At 40.9% G+C, this 21,606-nt stretch overlaps 1 protein-coding gene across 6 annotated transcripts in view; it reads right to left on the reverse strand.

The window, feature by feature from the left end:
* The window catches only part of LOC140199141 (ribosomal protein S6 kinase alpha-3), a 139,527-nt gene extending 124,139 nt beyond the window's left edge, over window positions 1–15,388 (reverse strand). The window contains exons 1-3 of one of the 6 annotated variants that reach the window (XM_072260728.1): window positions 15,033–15,388; window positions 11,279–11,419; window positions 2,115–2,171 (exon numbers count right to left, since the gene is read on the reverse strand). In XM_072260728.1, the coding sequence (XP_072116829.1) occupies window positions 2,115–2,171; window positions 11,279–11,419; window positions 15,033–15,092 (258 nt within the window). In that variant the 5' untranslated portion in view covers window positions 15,093–15,388. Of the gene's footprint in view, window positions 1–2,114; window positions 2,175–11,278; window positions 11,420–15,032 lie in introns of all 6 variants that reach the window. The other 5 variants (XM_072260731.1, XM_072260730.1, XM_072260727.1 and 2 more) reach the window with 5 other exon arrangements.
* Between the last annotated feature and the right edge of the window lie 6,218 nt (window positions 15,389–21,606).

Below are 21,606 nucleotides of genomic sequence, written 5' to 3' on the forward strand. Positions count from 1 at the left end.
ATCCAGTTTCCGAACAAGATCACTTTCAAGTGACATCAGAGTAAGATGATTCAGCCTGTCCTGTCCCATTCTGGACCTGAACCTATTCTTCACTAGCTTGAGCTTGGAGAAAGATCGCTCACCACTTGCATTTGTGACAGGGAGAGTCAGGTAAAGCCTCAAAGCAATGCTTACATTTGAGAAGATGACCTGCAAGTTTTTCTTCTCTGAGGAAGCATAAAAGCTCTGTTGCAGATGATATATCTTTACCACTTACAAATTCCCTGAAATAGACAATCACCTCTGCAAAGTCAAACTCCAGATCAACTGAATATCTGCTTTGGGGATCAGATGCTCTCTTGCGCAGGTCACCATCACTGAAGATGCGGCATGCAAAACAAAACACAGCCAGTGGAAGGGAAATATAAGAGCCATTGCCTTGATATGTACTCATCACTACAAGCTTGCATTTGAAGTGAAATTTGGAGAAAAAACGTCTCTGTTGTTTGTATACTCGTTCCGAAGCTTTGATATCCACATCCTTATTCTGGCAGAACTCCAGCCCTTTCTTAGCCCAGTATGCTCGGGCTGAATCATCTAATCATAATAATGATTAGACAGAGTACATGGTGCTTAACTGCGATGAATGTACTCTCAAGACCGTAAAGAATGATACCATTAAGAAAGTCTTTGACTACAAGTACCTCGGGTCAAGTATGATGAGTTTGGAGAAGGCCATAAAGATACGGAAGGTGCTGGCGTGGAGGGCTATGAACGACGTGAAGGAAATCTGGAAGTTGAACCTGACCAGAGGGCTTAAAAAGAGGGTCTTCATAGCAGTCAGAATCCATTCTCACGTTCTGATGCGAGACTATGCAAAAGTCACAACATGCTGGAGAAACTCAGCAGGTCGGGCAGCATCTGTGGAATGCTGCCCAATCTGCTGAGTTCCTCCAGCGTGTTGTGAGTGTTGCTTTGACCCCAGCATCTGCAGATTATTTTGTGTTTACTATGTAAAAGTCTCTAGATGGTTGCTATATACGAATGCTCCGGATGGCTCTTGACGTGAGTTGGCAACAGCACATGACGAACGTTGAGCTCTATGACAACCTACCAATGCTCACCACTAAAGTCGAGGCGAGAAGACTGCAACTAGCAGGGCACTGTCTATGCCACCTCGAGCTACCTGCCAGCCGTCATCATATGGGAGCCCAATGGGAGGATGAACCCTGGGCGACCTCCCAAGGCTATGGTCAACACGCTCCTAGAAGACAGCGACACGGCTAATGTAGATGAACTGACCACACTGATGAGGAAGAGGGAGAAGTGGAGAGTCCGTCATCGTGCTCAATGCCAGCCCCCTAGGCCTGAGTCGACGTACTACTAGTAGTAGAATCAACTAACGTTTCCTTTCCCCAGCGAGCAGGATCAGTGTAAGGATCCTCAGTAGCGGTAACGTTAACATTAATGGCGGCCCAACTCGGCTGCTCGGAGGCCTCTGTGGTCGGGAATCCCAAAGTCACGCTCTCTGCCTCTTCAACGTTAGTCACTGACTGTGGCAAGGATGGTGGTCCTGTGCTAACGCTGGCTGTTGAACAAGTCTCCATTTGTCCACCAGTCTCAGACTGTGACGAGAGTGATAGTACTGCTGCATCATCGAGAACAGGTTTAAAAAATTCTGTCAATTTCAATGTCTTTTTTAATGCTTCTTTCTCACAGTCCTCTTTTTCTTGTTTCTTTTCTGTGCTCCACTCTCGTATTTTTTTTTGTCTGCCATGATGATAGCTACCTTTGGGCCCCTCTGCAGCTCTGGCCCCTGGGCTGCAGCCCAGCCTAGCCCTGCCTAAAGTCCGGCCCTGGTCACAGAGATATTCCTTTCATCTTGAATCAAAAGCACCTTCCTTTGCTAAATTTGCAGTATTGAGAGTATTGATAAAACTACGCTGAGATCACTAAGCTAAGCAATCAGCAACATAGGTGCTCAATGTGTCAGCGAATTCACCAACTCAGTTTCCTATTTGTTATAAAAATTTAGTGAAATGCCCAATGAACAATTTCCAATAAACTATTTACAAAATGATTACAAAAGTAAATAGTTAAAAAAGACAAATATTCGCATGAAATCACTGACTTACAGTTTGAAGAATTGTTTCATCCTCTGACATGGGCTCATCTGCCATTTGCTGCCCATCCTGCTGCAAAATTTAAAGACAAAGACATGTATTAAATAGCAAAAATATAAAATCATAAATATTAATTGACATGGTCCTAATTTTCAGGCATGTCAGTTTGAATCTTTAAATCTTCTAAATACTGCTTAATCTGAGTAGTTATAAAATATTATTTCCAACTAGACCTCACCAATCTGCTTAAGTGATATACTTAATAGATTAAGTCTAATATATTCAGCTGAAAGAATGATTCTACTTAGATGTACAATGAGAACTTTTCAGTTTTTGAAGCAACCAAGAATTGCCAAAATCCAATGCAAAATGAGTTGATGGGATTTTGCATTGCTTGCAAATCCTACATTGTTATACATTTTAAAAATAATTTTCCATGTTCCAATCATATTCAAGTGAACTTGAAATTAATATATTTGGACGAAAACTTTCATTCCCATTGAAGATAAGCACTTCATTTATTACAATTTACATGGGTAACCTGTAGAATACTATGTCAGAAGCCAATAACGGGGTTTGAAGACCATTTATTCAGCATTGTACCTTACTTCATTTTAGCGATACAGTGGCCTTTCTAGCCCTTCAAGCCACTCCACCCAGCAACCCCCAACAAACCTGATTAACCCCAACCGAATCATGGGACAATTTACAATGACCAATTAACCTACCCGGTACGTCTTTGAACTGTGGGAGGAAACAGGAGCATCTGAGGAAAACCTACACATTCCATGGGGTACAGAGTAGAGTTTCCTTACAGAAATGCACCAGAATTGAACTCTGGAACGCCCCAGGCTGAAATAGTGTTGTACTAACTGTTGTGCTACAGTGGCACCAACTGAATTTTCACTTAGCAGATCAAATTTTTTTTTTTTTTATTTACAAAGGTATTGTTAAATGCAACATCTATACAATTTTCACATTCTACAGAGGCAGCTCTACCAATCAGCAAGATATTCACTTTCAGACCAGATGTTTTCTGGACCCTACACTTTTAAAAGGTTATTATATTTGTCAAGACAGTGGTCTATTAGTACAATTAGAAATTACAATTATATTTTCCAAATTAGATCTGTTAACCCAAAAAGATAATCCAGAAATTTTGTTCAATATAAAAATTATGGCCATGTTTCCTGACGATACTGCAAATTAGTGTGAAGTAGAGAGCATAAAAATACAGCATTTCTTTTTAATAAATTAGGAAAATAACTTGGAAGCCTATATGAAAATGTTATGTTCATGTGATTTGTGATGAATAAATGACACTTCAAATTAAACCAATTATTACCAGATCAGTCAATAACCTTGTTTACAGTAGAACAATGTTTTATCCACATATAATCAAAGACCAAAAGAGCTATAAACAGCTACATCTAACTGCAAGTCATTTGTTTCCAGACGTTTCACAAAAATTTTAGTGATTACTCCAAACTGATGTTACCAAAGGAAATTCTGTCGAGATTGAACAGTGCACAAACCTTTGTCAAACTAGAAGACTATCAGTTCACCAAAATCTTCTTTCCACTTAGTAGACAGCTAGTCTCAATTCAAATCCACTCGTTGATGTCATTAAAAATGCACTGAGTATTACTGACAAGTTTTCTGAAACTTACTTGTTGTAATGTGTCTTAGGATGTGGTTAATATTGTTAACATAGTATTCAACAGCAGCTATACACTAACTTGAGGGCAGTCATTGGGGTCCCCTTTAAGACTCATCAGTTCACACATCCCCATAGAATCTTGCCTTGCTCAAATGCTAGTACTCTTGTACATCTCTCCCTCACTACTTCTCCCCATCTTTTTCATGCAACTAGAATTGAAGCAGCATCAGAGTTGTCTTATTAATATAAGCAATTTATTGCGATCCGAAAGTATTTGTCCTCTTTTCAAATTCAGTCCTATCAATCTTAGCATCCAAATTGCCTTTCTACGGCCTTTATTAATCAATGTCAATAATTTTTGAGAATTATGCAACTCTGGTGTGGGAGAGGAAACAAATGCAAGCCTGATCAGAGAGATGTAACAATCACTGAGATATGCATGAAAGATTTTAAAAATCACTTTAATCAAAAACCAGTACACAAATCAGACTGAATAATTTCCAAGCTCAATTTGAATTCAAATTATTTAGTCCAGGAATAACACCTACTACTGTAAATCTACAGACACCTTAAAACCCACATGGCAAGACACTAATCCTATGGATTAGAGATAGATTCAGAAACAAGGCCCAGAAGTGAAAGAACATTTTGTTAACCATCTATACAAAAATATTAAACTTACAGTGCATTACAGTAAAAATCACTCAGATGGAAGAGGTGAACGAGGTCTTGTCTACTACTGCTAAAAATCTAACTCCAGCACAAAGACAATACACTCACTTGCCTCTTACTTGAGAAACTTTATATCAGTGAAAATTCAAAATGAAAATCAAGGCACGTACATCTGCCAGAATCTAAACAGGAGTAAGACGTTGGAGGCCAACATTCACTAGAATTAGTGATAAGTAGCTTCAAGGTTAGGGACTTGCTTTTGTAACATTGATCTTATCAGTCAATTCAAGAATATTCTAATATTACCTCCCAGTCCCGAAGTACATTCTGCCTCACCAACTGCAACAACCAGATGGCAGTGGCCTGGGACACCTTCTGATAGCACATGGAAAGTTAGTCATGGCAATGCAGATAATACCCATCCTATTATAGTTTCTGATACAGCATCTTTTGACTTCTAACTAGAAGCAGCACTAAGTGCAGTCAGAATGGACTAACTCACAATTTTAATGTTCATTACCAACATTCACTAATGTTCAAATTGACTATCTAAATGATCAGATCCAGCACTTTAACACTAATTCAACATGCTACATTAGAAGCATAGATGCTGGAAATCTGAAAAACAAAATAGAATGCCAAAAATGTTCAGAAAGTCAAGACAGCTTCTGTGGGGAAGCATTAAATTTTAAATCAATGATTCCTTGTCAGAGCTTAACTGAGTCTAAATGTGAGGGCTTCTTTCGGCTCAAAGAACCTCAAGTGTGAGCAAAAGGCCAACTGGTATTCAGACTTCAAACTCCACACTGCTGCAACTCCACTCCCTGATGATGCTGCCCACAACCCCCACAGCTTTGATAGCTAGCAGCTTTGCTGGTTTAAAGTTGTCAACAAAATCCAGGCCCCCAAATTCGTTATTCTACCATCAAAGACCCAAACTGTTTAATAAGTACACAAACTAGTAGCAACACCACACCAAAATCAACTAATATTTAAATTGGAATCACCATACACTATACTAAGAGATCAAAAGTACTGAATTTCTGTCACTCTAGTAGTGAATGATGATGAATAATTAACAAGAGGCTGAGACAGAGCTGAATTCCATAAGAGAAGAGCTGCCACCTTTGATATTGAAAGAAAATAAACAACTTGGAAAACAACACTTAATGAAATTGAAGTCAAGAGGGATCAGGAGTTTGAGGATGGTAGTGATTGTTGGAGGTCAATCAACATTGACAGGAGTTCCTCAGGGCAGATACCTGATTCAATCCACCACTTACCTTGATATGGTTAAAGTAGGAATGTTTGCTGCTGATCAATTTTCTACTCTAATAAAATTCTAAGCAACCACGCAGTCTAGGTCCTAAATGGGCTCATAACTACTAAGTAACATCACCATCCCCAAAGATCCTTTGATGCTCAAAATCTTTGTAATCGAATCTCTCACAATCCACCAGTATCATGAACAACCAGCCACATAAATATTACAGCTACAACAGCAAATATAAAGACGTGCTATTCTGTGGTAATTCATCTCCTGAATTGCCAAATTCTTTCCAAAGTAAATGTTCCTACTTCGCCCAAGACCACAAGCACATTTAGAGATTTCCCCATTAACTTTATACAGATAACTATTTATGCTCATTATAGATGAGCATAATGTGAATATTTTAATTTGGCTGACACTGGCCAAACAAAAGATGCTGATAAACTAAAGCACACCTGACACTTCAACAAGTAATCTATGTAATACCAATCTGGTCAAGTGCTCAATATATGATCAGATTATTCCTGAATGACAAATAAATAATTAGTAAGCAATTGTATCAGGAATTTAAGCACATCATGAAAAACACTTCATTGAAAGAAAAGGGGTCTTCCATGACTTACTTCACATTGTGATTGGATATTAGATGCTCAATTAGCAATTGAGATGTAAGTCATTACACATTTTAATCTTTGAACCAATACAATCTCAACAGATCAGTTTTAAAAAAAAATGCTGTTCTTGAGAGCTGCATCTTTTATACTATTTTTGAACATTACAGGCCCTTCAGCCCACAATGTTGTGCTGACCTTTTAACCTAATTTAGATTAATCTAACCCTTCCCACCTACATAACCCTCCATTTTTCTATCATTTGTGTGCCTCTCCAAGTTTCTTAAATATCGCTAATGTATCTGCCTCTACCACCACCTGCGGGCAGCACGTTCCATGCACTCACCACTGTGTAAAAACACTTAGCTCTGACAACCCTACTATATTTAAGCAAGGTCATTGGTTATAATAAACAAACAGCTAACACTCAACTGCAAACATTTTTATTGTTTATTTAGAGATATGGCAGTGTTACAGGTCCTTCCGGCCCATAATCTCGTACTGCCAATTACACCCAATTGACCAATTAACCTACTAACCCATATGTCTTGGGAATGTGGGAGGAAACAAAGCACCAGAGGAAACCCATGTGGTTGGGGAAAAAAATACACAAGCACCTTCCAGCCAGCAGTGGGAATGGAACCTAGGTCACTTGCAGTGCAACAGTGTTACGCTAACCATTATGCTACCGTTCAAAACAGATACCAGTTGACTACAAAACCTAACAGCAGAAAATAGTTGATCTGTTGATCAGGAATAAAGTAAACAAATTGTTTTGATGTATGTAAGGCAAATAAAGCTAATCTTTGAATCTGTAAGTATATTTTAAGACAACTGATGTGAGAAATAGTGGTAGGCTACCGAGCTTTTAAAATTTCTCTAAAACTCAATAAAATCATGTCTCATTTTATACTTCAAGTCTTTAATTATACACAATGGCTATATTGTTCTAAGCATCCATTCTTAACTCGATTAATTGAACTCCTTGCACATCACCTCAGTGCTGCTAGTGAGAAACATCACAGTCTTTATTGGTATGTTGCATTTCTGCTGTCTCATTGAATCACACGATATTGTTCCATACTCGGGTCAGATATGGGCAAATCAAGAAGGTACCAGCACAATCATACTGTCATCTCAAAACCAGAGAATAGGCAATCAAACTTAAGGACAAGTAGCCAGTAAACAAGCCTTATGAAAAGTATTAAGTGTCATGACTAGAAAGGCCTGAAGAATAGGGAAGACAAGACCAAAACAATGAAAATATAATTACTGGTTGAAAATGGACCAAGGTCTGTCCAATTTACTCTTTACTATCCTGATACAATACAAAGGAGTTGTTCATGAACACAATAATCATGCTCAATTAATAAATTGACAGAGACGGTCATTACTGCAGCAAAACTCTCTAGTAATTGAGTTGCTTGATAGTGATGGAGCTGGACTTATTGTTATGTTTTTGCCTGGACTTGAACAGTGCTCAGTGCAAGTGATTACACTGGACATTTTTTTTACTGTGATCGCAAGACCTTTTTGACCATTTGTAATACAGAAGACTGCAAGTCTGGTTCACTGGCAAGACCACAGCAGGGGAGCTGCATTGCCTCAGTTGTAGAGAAGGCTAGGCTTAGGCTGTGGGATCACTTGTTGCAGCCCACTAGGGGAGGAGACGCTGAGGTGGTATGGGAGAGCTTCTGAGGGGCATCGATACTGGGTTGAGGACTGCCCTTCTGGTATCTCCTCAGTGAAAGAACAAGCTGGACCAAGATAACTTGTCATCAATCTAGTCATGCCACACAGGGGTTTGGGCTATATTATTATAATTTTTCTCTTTATGAATTATGTTTTACTGAAATTGACCATATGTGCTATTTGTGCTATGTGCAATGTGCTTTTGGTAATGGCCCCAGAGGAACACTGTTTCATTTGACTATATTCATGTATCATTGAATAACTAAATTTGAACTTGAATCAAAGGTCCTACAAACATGCTACAGTTTTCATGTTGGAACATTCAACCTTGTGAATTGCCAGTACTGGAATAAAATGCCCTTTCTTATCTTTGAAAAGTGGCCAGAACCACAGCCACCAAAATTGTATAAACCACACAGACAGGAACTTCATCCACCAACCTATTCACCAGGTGCCTCCCCCTTCAGCAACCCAGGCTCTAAAGATTTTTTAGTGTACTGGACTGTAGAATGGCAATAAATCTTTGAGTAGAAGTCTCTGGCTCAATCTAAAAACTGGACAACAAAAAACAGTTTTGTGATAGTGAGGGGTCAAGGGAATATTGACGAATATACTTAAAGAAAAAGATTACATGGGTTCTTCCACTTTTGATAACTGCGGTTATGAAGAGAAAAGACATTTCCAAGGCTTTCTTTGTCAATAACTCTGGAGAAGACCATAACAGAAAGGAGTAGAATTAGGCCATTTGGCTCATTCAGTATGCTCTGTCATTTCATCATGGCTGATCCATTTTTTGCTCTGAAACCCATTCTCCTGCCTTCAGCCCATAAACTTTTGCGGCCTGACTAATGAAGAACCTATCAATCTCCGTGTTAAAGAAACAGTAATCTGGACTCCACAGCCACCTATGCCAACAAATTCTACAGATTTACCACCCTCTGGCTAAAGAATTTCCTCAGCTCCATGCTAAATGGACAACCATCTACTGAGGCTGTGCCTCTGGTCCTAGGTACTCCCACTATAGAAAGTATCCCCCACATACCCACTCTACCTAGGTCTTTCAATGGATTTCAAGGAGATGCCCCCCCCCCCATTCTTCTAAATTCCAGTAAGTGCAGGTCCAGAGTCATGAAGCAATCAAGAGATAACCCTTCCATTCCTGGAATCATTCTCTTGAGCCTCTTGTGAACCCTCTCCAATGTCAGCACATCCTTTCTTGGATAAGGGGACCAAAACTGCTCACAATACTCCAAGTGAGGCTTCACCAGTACCTTATAAAGCCCCAGCATTACATCCTTGTGCTTATATTCTAGTTCTTACCGCCGACTTAATCCTTTAAGGAGTCCTGCACAAAGTCCCTTTGCACCTCCGATTTTTGAATTGTCTGCCCATTTAGAGAATAGTCTATGCTTCTGTTCCTTCACCGAAGTGCATGACCATAAATTTCCACCTGCTATTTTTTTGCCCATTCTCCTAATCCGTTTAAGTCCTTCCACAGCCTCCTTGCTTTCTCACCTCCTGCCCGTGTCATCCGCAAACTTGGGCATAATACCATTAATTCTATCATTCAACTCATTGACATATAACATAAAAATAAGTGGTTCCTATACTGACTGACCCCTGCAGAATACTAGCTACCAGCAAACTACAAAATCCGCCCTTTCTTCCCACTCTTTGCCTCCTGCCAATCAGCCAATCCTCTATCCATGCTAGTTTTTAAAAGCTTCCCAATCAGTTATCTACCCACTAATTTTTGCACTTATATGCTCTTTTGCTTTTATGCTGTTTTCATCTTCCCTTGTCAGCCACTGTTGTCATCCTGCCTTTGGAAAACTATTTCTTTGAGATACATCTATCCTGTACCTTCTGAATTTCTCAAACTTTAGCCATTGTTGCTGTGCTGTCATCCCTGCTGACGTCCCCTTCCAACCAACTTTGGCCAGCTCCTTTCAAATGCCTCTGTAATACTGATACATCCAACTTCGCTCTCAAATTGCAGGGTGAGTAATCTTTGTCTTACAGCTCCACAATCAAATCCAATTCATTACACAACAACCAATACAGAATATTGTTTTCCCTATTGGGCTCTAAATGCTCTAAAAAGCCACATCATAGGCATTCTACAAATTCCCTTTCATGATCCAGCACAACCTGATTTTCCCTAGTCTACCTGCTATTGAAATCTCCCATGACCATTATAATATTGACCTTTTGACATGCATTTTCTATTTCCCATTACAATTTATAGGCCACATCTTGGCTACTGTTCAGAGGCTCGCATTTAACTACTAACAGGATCTCTTTACCCTTACAGTCTCTTAACTCTACCCACAAGGATTTTACATCTTTCAATCCTATGTCACCTCTAAGGATTTAACTTTTTCCCAATAGGGGCACCCCAACCATCTGCCTACCCGCCTGTCCTTTCAAAACAATGTGTATCCTTGGATGTTAAGCTCCCAACTATATTCTTCCCCAACAGCTCTAGCAAACATAGAGGAATAAACTCAACTTGCCATTTTTAGTAACAAGACTGGTCACAAATTTCTAAAAGCCCAGCCTGCCAAGCTCAGCTAGCAGAAGCTTTCTGGGAAATCAGTGGTGCACATCACAGTTGAAAACTCTGACAGCCTAAAGTAGTTTTACTTAACTAATTACACAATAAATTATACTGACTTATTCTGCCTGTGAACACCATTGTGAAGAGTTCAAGGCTTCAGGACAGCTGAAGGATTAATAATCATATTCCTTTAGCAAACGAAAAACCATTAATTAAACTGTTGGCTCATTCAAACAAGAAATAGCAAAATGATTTTTAATCAAGAACAAAGTATTAATTAAGACAATACTTAGTGAACTTCAGTTGAATAATTAATGTTGTTAAACTAGTAAATTAGTTCTTTAAAGTATTCAAACCAACAAAACTCAAAATGCAATGATGAACAAGACCTTCAAACTATTCTCAAGGCATGACCTTACAGATGTTCTCAGAATCCTACAACAAAGGAAATCCTCAAATCCTACAAAAACATTTATGAATAGTGGAATTGTTTCATATGAAAACAGACAAATTACAAATGCAACGGGGCAATGACTTTATTATTCCACCCACAATAAATATCTGCACATCCATTACCCAAATTAAAATCATTCCATTAGAAAATGCAAGCTATTTTTGGAAATTGCCATTTACACTTCCATTGCATATTACTATGCATCTTTTAAAACCAATTCTATGTTATACAGAAATGTTCCAAAGTGTTAAGTATACCTCATACTGTGAAGAACTGTTAAGTTGTATAGCAATACTAGCCTGACATCGAGTGGTGGAGTCACGTAGTGTTGTGCCCCTGTTTGGGCTCTCAGTTGGTTTCTGGCTGTGCAGAAGTTTACTTAGGGGAAACGATGTTGACTGTGAGGCAAAAAGATACATAAAGAGGAGAAACTTCATCTTATGCAAAAGCCAATGAACAACTTTAGGCAGAGTATATGTACTAGGAGATTTGCACTTCGCATGTTATCACTGTTATAAAAATATTAATAATGTCTGAATGCACAGTATGTAGCAATTCTGTTTTATACAGTGGATTCCAGTTAATTGGAAAATCGGTTAATCAGGGAAGCAGTTTATTTGGGACAACTCTAAAAGTAAAAAAGCTAAATCGCGAAAACAGGCGGGAGAATATTGCCAAACAACTTTTAACCAGCAGTCATGTTCACTTGTGTGGATTTAGACACACTGTGCTTAGAGAGATCAGTTTCTAAATAGCATCAGTTCTGTGTCTTTTCAAGAAGTGGCGATTTTTGTCAATGATAGTTGGCAAGAAATAAGCAGCAAGACAATTTGGAACTGTTTTGCTCACTGCAGTTTCAAGCACTCAGGCTTGGAGATGCTAGAAATGAGTGAAAATGAAATGATTTCACTACTTCAAGTTTGGAATTACAAAGAATTTGAAGGTATTGACAATCATCTTAAATATTACAATGAAAATAAACATTTGGAGGATGCAATCATCTAAAGAATGGTACAAAGGCAGTCTATTTGCACTGATTTTACTCATTTACAGTCAATCATAAGAACATGACAGATTAATTCCTCCGTCAATAATTATTAATAGTGTTGTAGTACTGTTGTAGTTTTAGTAGTGTTCTAATTTGTCTGTATTTCATTTGAATATACAAATTGTTACTCAGGTAAACGATGATTTATCATTTTTTTTTTAAATGCCTTGTAACTACTTCTATGAAACTTCAGCTAATTGGGACAACCGCTTAAGTGGGCCAAAGTGTACAGGTCCCGATGCGTCCCAATCAACCAGAATCCACTATATTTACGCTATCTTGATTACTACATTTTTATGACAAATGAATAGAAATCAGTACCAACGCAATATATTAAAGGAAGCAATTATGCCAAAATCATACAAGTGTTGTAATTTTGAAAAGCTAAATTACTAAACTTAATCTGATAAATGGCACTTCCATTCATGCTAATTCTGTCGACAACTTTTATAAAATTAAAGCAGTCAGAGAATAGAAACCACCCTTCAGCCAATCGTCTGCATCAGCCATCAAAAATTTATCTATACTCTTCCCATTTTCCAGCATTCTAGCTATAACCTTTCATGAGAATGTAATTCAACAGCACATCTAAGCACTTCTTAAATGTTCGTGTACCGCCGTCTTCCCAAACTATGCATTCCAGATTTCAACCAACCTTTGGGTGAAAATTCTACCCTCCCACTCAGACCTCTCAAACATATACGCTGACACCTCGGCAAGGGGAATAATTTCTTATCTACATATCTATGTCCCATGTAATCTAGATACTTTTGTCAGGACCTCCCCTCAGCCTTTTCTCCTTCAAACAAACTTGGCCTATTCAGTCTCTCCTCATCACTGAAATGCTCCATCTTAGGTAACACCCTGCTAAACTTGTGCAAGTTTTTTCTCCCCCAAACGATATACAAAAAGTTTAGGACACCGTAAAGTTGGTTGGTGGCGCAGTGACATCAGCGCCGGACTCCGGAGCAAAGGTTCACGAGTTCGAACCCAGTCGGGCTGCTCCCGGGCATGCTTTCCAGCTGTGCCAGGTTGAATGTCGAGCTCTCAACTCGGCCTCGTAAAAAAAAAAAGATTGCGCTGTGAGAAGAACGTGGGGAACCACTCACAGGATCTTTCCTCCAAGACAACCACTTGAAAAGTGGTCACTGAGGCTCTGGCAGAGTATGGCACACAAAAAAAGTTGAAAAATATAAAGCATACCTGCAGTTCAGAGTTACCAATTATCTAGAAATTCACTTGAACAACTGCAAAAAAAAATTTTCTCATGTTGTCAATTGTTTCATTGACAAATCTCTACTCTTTACATTGGTATATAAACAGCAACAACTTCTAGAGATAAGAAATCAGAAATAGACTTGGCTGCAGACCTTAACACCTATACCATCCCCAGCCAAAAAACGGTTCCAACATATTGCAAATAGAAGATTGTGACTTAAGCAGCCACATGGAATATCTCCAGCCTCAAACAGGCCATGCCACGAGGCTGACATCAATTCAAACAAGTCATTTCAAAATAAAACTTGGAACAATATCAGTCAACTATGTTGTTGTTTAGCTTGAAGATATGAGATACCAAGATCCAATAGTATAAGAACTTTATAAAGGTACAGTTGCTAAATGTTGAATAATTCAATAAAAGCCTAAAGTGTCCCAGGTTTTAATCAGGTTCAGAAATTTCAAATTTTGAAGGCAACAGCAAAGTGCTAAGACACAGTTTTGCATAAGATGTCATGCAAATGAAAACAAATCAATAAATTAACTTCAAATGGATTCTAATTCTATTTTTGTAAGACAAAAGCAACCTTATAGAAATTACAGTATCAAACTTTTCAGACATTGAATTAAAACTAAAGAACACAAAAACCTGAAAAATAGACTGTGAATGTAAAGTCAAAATGTAGATCCTTGAAAATTTAAACACCAGAAATGCTATAGATGCTGGATTCCTTCATCTCCAGCCCTTTACCTTTCCCTACCTACCTGGCTTCACATATCACCTTCTAGCTATCCTCCTTCCCCTACCCCTCCCCCCACCTTTTTATTCTGACGTCTTCCCCCTTCCTTTCCAGTCCTGAAGAAGGGTCTAGCTTGAAATGTCGTCTGTTTGTTCATTTCCACCGATGCTGCCTGACCTGCTGAGTTCCTCCAGTGCGTTTTGCCTTGAAAACTATGTTCTTTACTGACTGAAGGCTACATCATGTACTTGGCTTTGTTTGTAATCATGACTGAGACGGATCTCCCAGCCTATTTAACTGAAGACACAAGACACCCTATTAACAATGATAACGACAAAGTTAAAGCAGACCAGAAAGACAGACCCTCCTCGTCCACCCCACCCACACACTAAGATACAAATTCAAAACCTGAACATGCAATAAAATGGGGGGGGGGGAGAGAGAGAAAGGGAGAGGAAGAAAGTGTAGCGCGAGTGTGTGTGAGAGAGGGAGGTCGCACGCGTGTGGAAGCGAAAAGGGGGTGTGTTTAGTGACAGTATGTGGGGACAAATGCGGTGAAGGGAAACAAAATGAAAATGTATTAGGGAGGGGAAGTGAGGAGACCGAGAGGAACGTATGAGACAAATGGGGAAAGCAGTGTAAAACGTCCCCTGTGGGAACCGGCGAATGGAGGGGAGGGGTAGCCGGAGATTGGAGGGCGTGGGGATTGGGCACTCTGCGAATGGGGGGGGGGGGGAGAGAGATGAAAAGGAAAATAGTTCGGGGTGCGAGGGAAGTTTGAGCTCGGAAGCTGAGGAGGAGAAAGGTGGTGGGAAGACGAGGGACCAAAGGAACGTGTCTCGGGAGGCGGGGGAAATGACTCCGAGAGTGGGGGTAGAAGAGGCTGAGTGTCGATATTGATGGGACAGGAGGTTACTCGGACCGTGGAGAGACGGGACGAGGAACAGCGGGGCGCGGACAGGAAACAAAAGTTCGCGTCGGCCTGCCAGGGGGGTAACGGCTTACCTCGCTCTCCTTCTCCACAGCCATTTTCTGCCAGGGGTTCACCAGCTGGGCGAGCGGCATCTTCCCGGGAAGGGGCAGGGGCGGGGGCTGCCGCCTGGCGCACGGGACGGAGCGGGCGGGGAGGCTTGAGCGCTGCGGTTCCAGTCGGGTGGAAAGGTGCCACCGGCCGCGCTCTTCCAAGCCTGTGCGACGTAGTTAGGCCTCGGGTCCCTCCCGTGCGTTTCCGTTCCCGGGTGCCGGATCAGCAGCCGTCACCCTCCCCACCCTTTCTCTCCGCGCTCGCCTGCCGCTTCCGCTCTCAATATGGCGATCGCTCGCAGCACTACCTGTGCGCTAAAGCGAGGCCGTTGCGCGTCACCCCAACGGCATTCCCCCCGAGGGGCGTGGCTACACGCGTCTGCCAATCATCGTGGCCGCCAGGTGAATCGAACGCCAAGCGGAGGGAATGTGCATCTGCACTTGACATCCGGTACACCTGGATCCTGCTCCAAACATACAGTCTCTTGTTTTGCCACATCGTTCAAGGGGAAAGCAGCCACCTGAAACGATCTAGAATCAACTAGATCTGTTGCAGAATACAGAGGGAAGCAAGGAAGGAAAATGTTGGGAACTTGGTGGAGATCTTTGTATTATCTTCAGCCCTCTTTCGTTCAAGAATCACAATCACACGCTGGGTGTTGCTTTGGATTTCCACCATCAGCAAATTTTCTCGTTTTCAGGCTTAACATAAGACCATAAGACATAGGAGCAGAATTAGGCCATTCAGCCCATCGAGTCTGCTCCACTATTCCATCATGGCTGATCCTGGATCCTATTACATCATTGGCACATGTCATGAAATTTGTTGTTTTGCGGCAGCAGTACATTGCAATGTATGATAATTTAAAAACTATAAATTACTTTAAGTATATATATAAAATTAAATTAAATAAGTAATGTGGGAAGAGAGGAAAAATGGTAAGACAATGTTCCTGGATTTATTGTCCATTAAGAAATGTGATGGAGGAGGGGGAGAAACTGTTCCTAAAAGGTTGAGTGTGTGTCTTCAGGCTCCTGTGTCTCCTCCTTGATGGCAGCAATGAGAAGTGGGTTTGTTCTGTCTGATGGGGGTCCTTAATGATGGATGCCGCCTTTTTGAGGCATTGCCTTTTGAAGGTGTCCTTGATGATGGGAGGCTCGTGCCCATGATGGAGCTGGTTTTACAACTTTCTGCAGCTTTTTCCAACCCTGTGCGGTAGCCCCTGCATACCAGAGAGTGATGCAACCAGTTAAATGCTCTCCACGTTACATCTGTAGAAATTTGCAAGTGTCTTTGGTGACATACCAAATCTCCTCAAACTCCTAATGAAACGTAGCCACTGCTGTGCATTCTGTGTGATTGCATCAATATTTTGGGCCCAGGATAAACACTCAGGGATGTTGACACCCGGGAATTTGAAACTGCTCACCCTTTCCGTTGCTGATCCCTCGATGAGGATGGGTGTGTGTTCCCTTGACTTTTCCTTCCTGAATTCCACAATCAATTCCTTGGTCTTACCGATGTTGAGTGCAAGGTTTTCATTGCAACACCACTCAGCCAGCTGCTCTACCTCTGTTATATTTTGTAATTCTAAAACATAAAATCTAATTGAAAGAAATTCTGGGAAAACCTGTGTACTTTCTTAATTTTACTTTTAGTGAGGTGCGCACGTACAACATGGTGGTGTGATTATGTGTGCCACTCATCTATATATTCATTGAGTCATCTATATATGCACACATGGAGTATACTATACAATACAACTACTATACACATACACACAGCATAACAATTTTTTAAAAATCTCCCATTCAGGCCTAAAGATTTAATCACCATGGAGGATTTTGTAGTCTTTTGGGATAACATCTTTCCTGACAAGGGCGGTCACTCTGTTTGGCAGGTGAGACTTGTGGCTGTGAAACAATTTCAGGTTCTGGCACCTCCTCTATGGTGGTTGTAGGAGTTGACTCTGGGACTGCAGGAAGTGGTTCTGGCAGCTCTGGACACCTTTTTTCTCTAACAATTGACTCTGATCTCCTCAACTGGTCAAGGTATCGTCTCCAGATGACAACAGATACAATCTCCACTGTGCAGGAGAGTGGTCCAGTCCTGTCTTTAATCTTCCCAAGTACCCATTTTTGATCACCTCTGTAGTCCCTTGTCAGGACTGCTTGTTCAGGAGTGAAACTTTGAACCTCCTTGTTTGAGGAGCCCTCAATTTGTCTCAGATCAATTTGTCCTGCATACCTCTTCTCAGCTTGTGTTTTAGGAGATCCTGAAGGGACAACCCAGGAATAGCATAGCTGGTGAGTTGTTGGTTGAGGAGTGTGCTGAATTGCAATATGCAAGGAGGAAATTGGCAGGCGTCTGATTCAGTGTTTTGCTGACGTTGCTCACAGTGCGTTCTTTAGACTCTAGGCAAACCTTTCCACCAAGCCATTTGTAGCTGGGTGGTATGGCGCAGATGTAATATGTTTTATTCCATTCATTTTCAGCAATGACTGAAACTGCGATCCATTGTCAATAACTAAGTGTTATGGAACACCAGTCCTTGGGGAGAGGCTTCTCAACACGTAAACAGTGTGTGAGGCTGTAGTGGAGGCAATTGGGAACACTTCTGGCCACTTTGTAGCTGCATCCACTACTACCAAGAAATTTGTGTCCATAAATGATCTAGCAAAATCCACATGAATCCTCTGCCAGGGCAATGCAGGCCATTCCCAGGGATGGAGAGACACTACTCTTGGCACCTTGTGGATATGTTGACATACCGAACACTGCATGGCAAGGTTCTTGATTTGCTGAACTATCCCAGGCCGTCAGGAAAGGCTTCCAGCCAACATTTTCATTTTGACCACGACTAGATGACCAGCAAGTAACTATTCCAACACTTTAATTCTCAGCTTCAAAGGTACAACTCTCAATCCCCACATTGGAACATAAGAAGTAGGAGCAGGAGTCGGTCATCTGGCCCGTCGAACCTGCTCCACCATTCAATAAGATCATGGCTGATCTGACCATAGACTCATCTCCACCTTCCTGCCTTTTCCCCATAACCTTTAATTCCACTTCTAAGCAAAAATCTATCCAACTTTGTCTTAAATATATTTACTGAAGTAGCCTCCACTGCTTCATTGGGCAGAGAGTTCCACAGATTCACCACTCTTTTGGAAAAACAGTTCCTCCTCATCTCTGCCCTAAATTTACTCCTCTGAATCTTGAGGCTATTCCCCTAGTTCTAGTCTCACCTACCAGTGGAAACAACTTTCCTGCCTCGATCTTATCTATCCCTTTCATAATTTTGTATGTTTCTATAAGATCTCCTCTCATTCTTTGGGATTCCTGCAAGTACAGTCCCTGGTGACTCAATCTCTCTTCATAGTCTAACTCCTTCATCTCTGGAATCAACCTGATGAACCTCCTCTACACCGCCTCCAAAGCCAGTATATGCTTCCTCAAGTAAGGAGACCAGAACTGCATGCAGTACTCCAGGTGCGGCCTCACCAGTACCTTGTACAGTTGCAGCGTAACCTCCCTGCTCTTAAATTCAATTCTTCCAGCAATGAAGGCCAATGTTCCATTTGCCTTCTTGATAGCCTGCTACACTTGCAAACCAACCTTTCGTGATTCATGCACAAGCCCTCCCAAGTTCTTCCGCACAACAGCACACTGCAATCTTTTACCATTTAAATAATTATCTGATAAGGCATAAGGCAACTTCCGTCAAGGGAAGTTCATCCCTGCGATGGTAAAAATGGAAAAGGGATTCCATGCACATCCGTTCCTCATTGTCACTGTTCTGTTTTGTAACTCCCAAACATAAAAAAGACTAATTGAAAGGAAAACGTGGAGCCAGGATAACTTGTGTACGTTCTTAGCTCTACTTTTAGCAAGACGCGCTTGTATGAAGTGGCGTGATTACACACACCATTTACGTACTTTTACATATAACCTGCAATGTATTATGTAAACAACAAAGAATGCCTAATCAAACAATATATTTACAATATTACTCAAATATTTCTGAAATATTAAATACAGAACAATCTTGCTGCTGTATGACTCCTCGTCACCATCTGAAATTCTGCCAACAATAGTTGTGCCGTCAGCAAATTTATAGATGACGTTTAAGTTGTGCTTAGCCACATGGTCATGGGTGTAGAGAGAGCAGAGCAGTGGGCTAAACACCCATCCTTGAAATGAGCCATTGTTGGGAGGTACGGAGGAGGAGATGTTATTTCAGATCTGCATAGACCGATGTCTCTTGGTGAGGAAGTCAAGGACCCAGTTGCAGAGGGAGGTACAGAAGCCCAGGGTTTGGAGTTTGAAGATTATGTTGAACATTCAATAAACAGCAGCCTGATGTAGATAGTACTATTGTCCAAGTGATCCATGGTGGCGTGGACAGCCAGGAGACTGGAAATTAGTGAGTGTTGTTCCTTTGCTTAAGAACAGCAAAAGAGACAATCCAGGAAAATATTGAAGATATTTCAAAAAGTTTGGATACTAGGGCTATCATGCCTTGTATGGGGTGATGTCCTGCACACAAATTTGGCTGAGTTTTTTTGAGGAAGTGACCAAGATGATTGGTGAGGGTAAGGCAGTGCATGTTATCTCCAAGGACTTTAGTAAAGCATTTGACATGTCCGTTATCATAGGCTGGTCCAAAAAGCTAAGTTATCGTAGATCTACCATCATTTATTAGATTGGCTTGGTTAAAAACGGGTATTGATAGAGGGGTATTTCTAAGACTGACTGCCTGCAAGGCTGCTGGTGTTCTGCAAGGAGGAGAGCTGGGACCTCTGTTGTTTGTACATATAGATAAAAAGGAAATTGTAGATAATCTGATTTATAAGCTTGGAAGTGACACAAAAAATACTGAAGTTGTGAATAACATAGAAGGTTGTCAGAGGACACAGTGAGGTATAGATTGGAAGTTTGGGCAGAGAAACGGCAGATGGAATTTATTTGAGAGCTAGGACCTTTGACCAATGCCACCTGGCCACCCCCAATTTAGACCAAGGGACAATTTACAATGACTAACTCACCTACCAACCGGTAATTCTTTGGACTGTGGGAGGAAACCGGAACACCCTGAGGAAACCCAGATGGTCACGGGGAGAACGTACTAACTCCTTACAGGCAGCGGTGGGAATTGAACCCTGGTTGCTGTTACCGTAAAGCCTTGTTGCTAACCACTATGTGACCATATTTAATCCAGATGAGAATGAGGAGATCAATTTGGGAGGTTAATGAAAGGGGAAAGTATACAGTTAATGGCAGGTCCTTTGGGACTATAGGTGTACAGAAGGTTCTTGAGGTGCAAGTCCATTGTTCTTGCATAGGGAGATGCACAGAAGTACATCAAGTGGAAGAGGCATGGAATACTTGCCTTCATTGGTCAAGGCAACAAACATAAAAGTTGGGAAGTCATGTTTTAACTATTTAACAATTTGGTTGGGGCATATATGGAGTAGTTTATGCAGTTCTGGTCTCCCTAATTTATTATTGTCACATGTACCAAGATACAGTGTAAAGCTTGTTTATACAGACCAGATCATTAGTGCCTTGAACTAGATAAATCTATACCAATGCAGAATAAAGTGTAAAAGCTACTGAAATAGTTTAGTCTAAGTAGATGTGAAAGTGGAACGTTATAATGAGTCGCGGGGTGAAACCAGTTGAAATGTATCTTTCTCAGCAAGTTGCAAGCCTTGCCAAACAGTGCATTCATAGAAAGCAATTCATGATTATATAGCACAGAAATGGACCCTTTGGCCCAACTTGACCATGTTGATCAAAATCCCTATCTAAATTAATCCAACTTACCTGCCTTTGGCCTATATGCCCCCTAAATTTTTCCTATCCATGCACTTTATTCCAACAGAATGTTTCTTTTAAAAGATGGTAATTGTCCCACCTCCACTGGCAGTAGGTTACATATATCCTCTGCCCACTGTGTGGAAAGACTTGCTGTTCAGATCCCCTTTAAATCTTCCCCTTCTCACCTGAAATCTAGTTTTAGACTCTCTACCCTTGGAAAAAGCCTGTGACTGCTCACCACCATAGGTCATCCTTCAACTTCCTTTACTCCAGGGAAAATAGTCCCAGTCTATCCAAACTGATAACATTAGTGCTCCCATCTAGGCACTGTCCTGTGAATCTCTTCTGCACTCTCTCTACTTAAACACATTCTTCCTTTAGCGTGGTGACCAGAACTGCACTCATTACTCCAAGTACAGTCTAATCAATGTTTTGTACATTTTAAATTACTGAATGCCATCTAGGAGTGGAGAGTTGCCACTTGGGAGCAGACTTCTTGCCATCAAAAAGCAGGTAGTTATGGTCGTGAGTTGACTGCATGAATCTGTGCAGGTCTGGAAAAATAATGTAATGTTATTCACATCAGACAGCACAGTAATTGGATGCTAGGTTGTGGGATAATGCCAGCAGTACTGTAGACTAAATCCTGTTCTCTTTCAGGGTGTTAGCATTTTTCTACAAACCATTGGTTTTCCTGTTGTAAATACTGAAAGAGAGAGATCTCCTACCAGT

This window comes from Mobula birostris, chromosome 6, assembly GCF_030028105.1.
Source record: "Mobula birostris isolate sMobBir1 chromosome 6, sMobBir1.hap1, whole genome shotgun sequence".
In the NCBI taxonomy this organism is placed as follows: Eukaryota; Metazoa; Chordata; class Chondrichthyes; order Myliobatiformes; family Myliobatidae; genus Mobula; species Mobula birostris.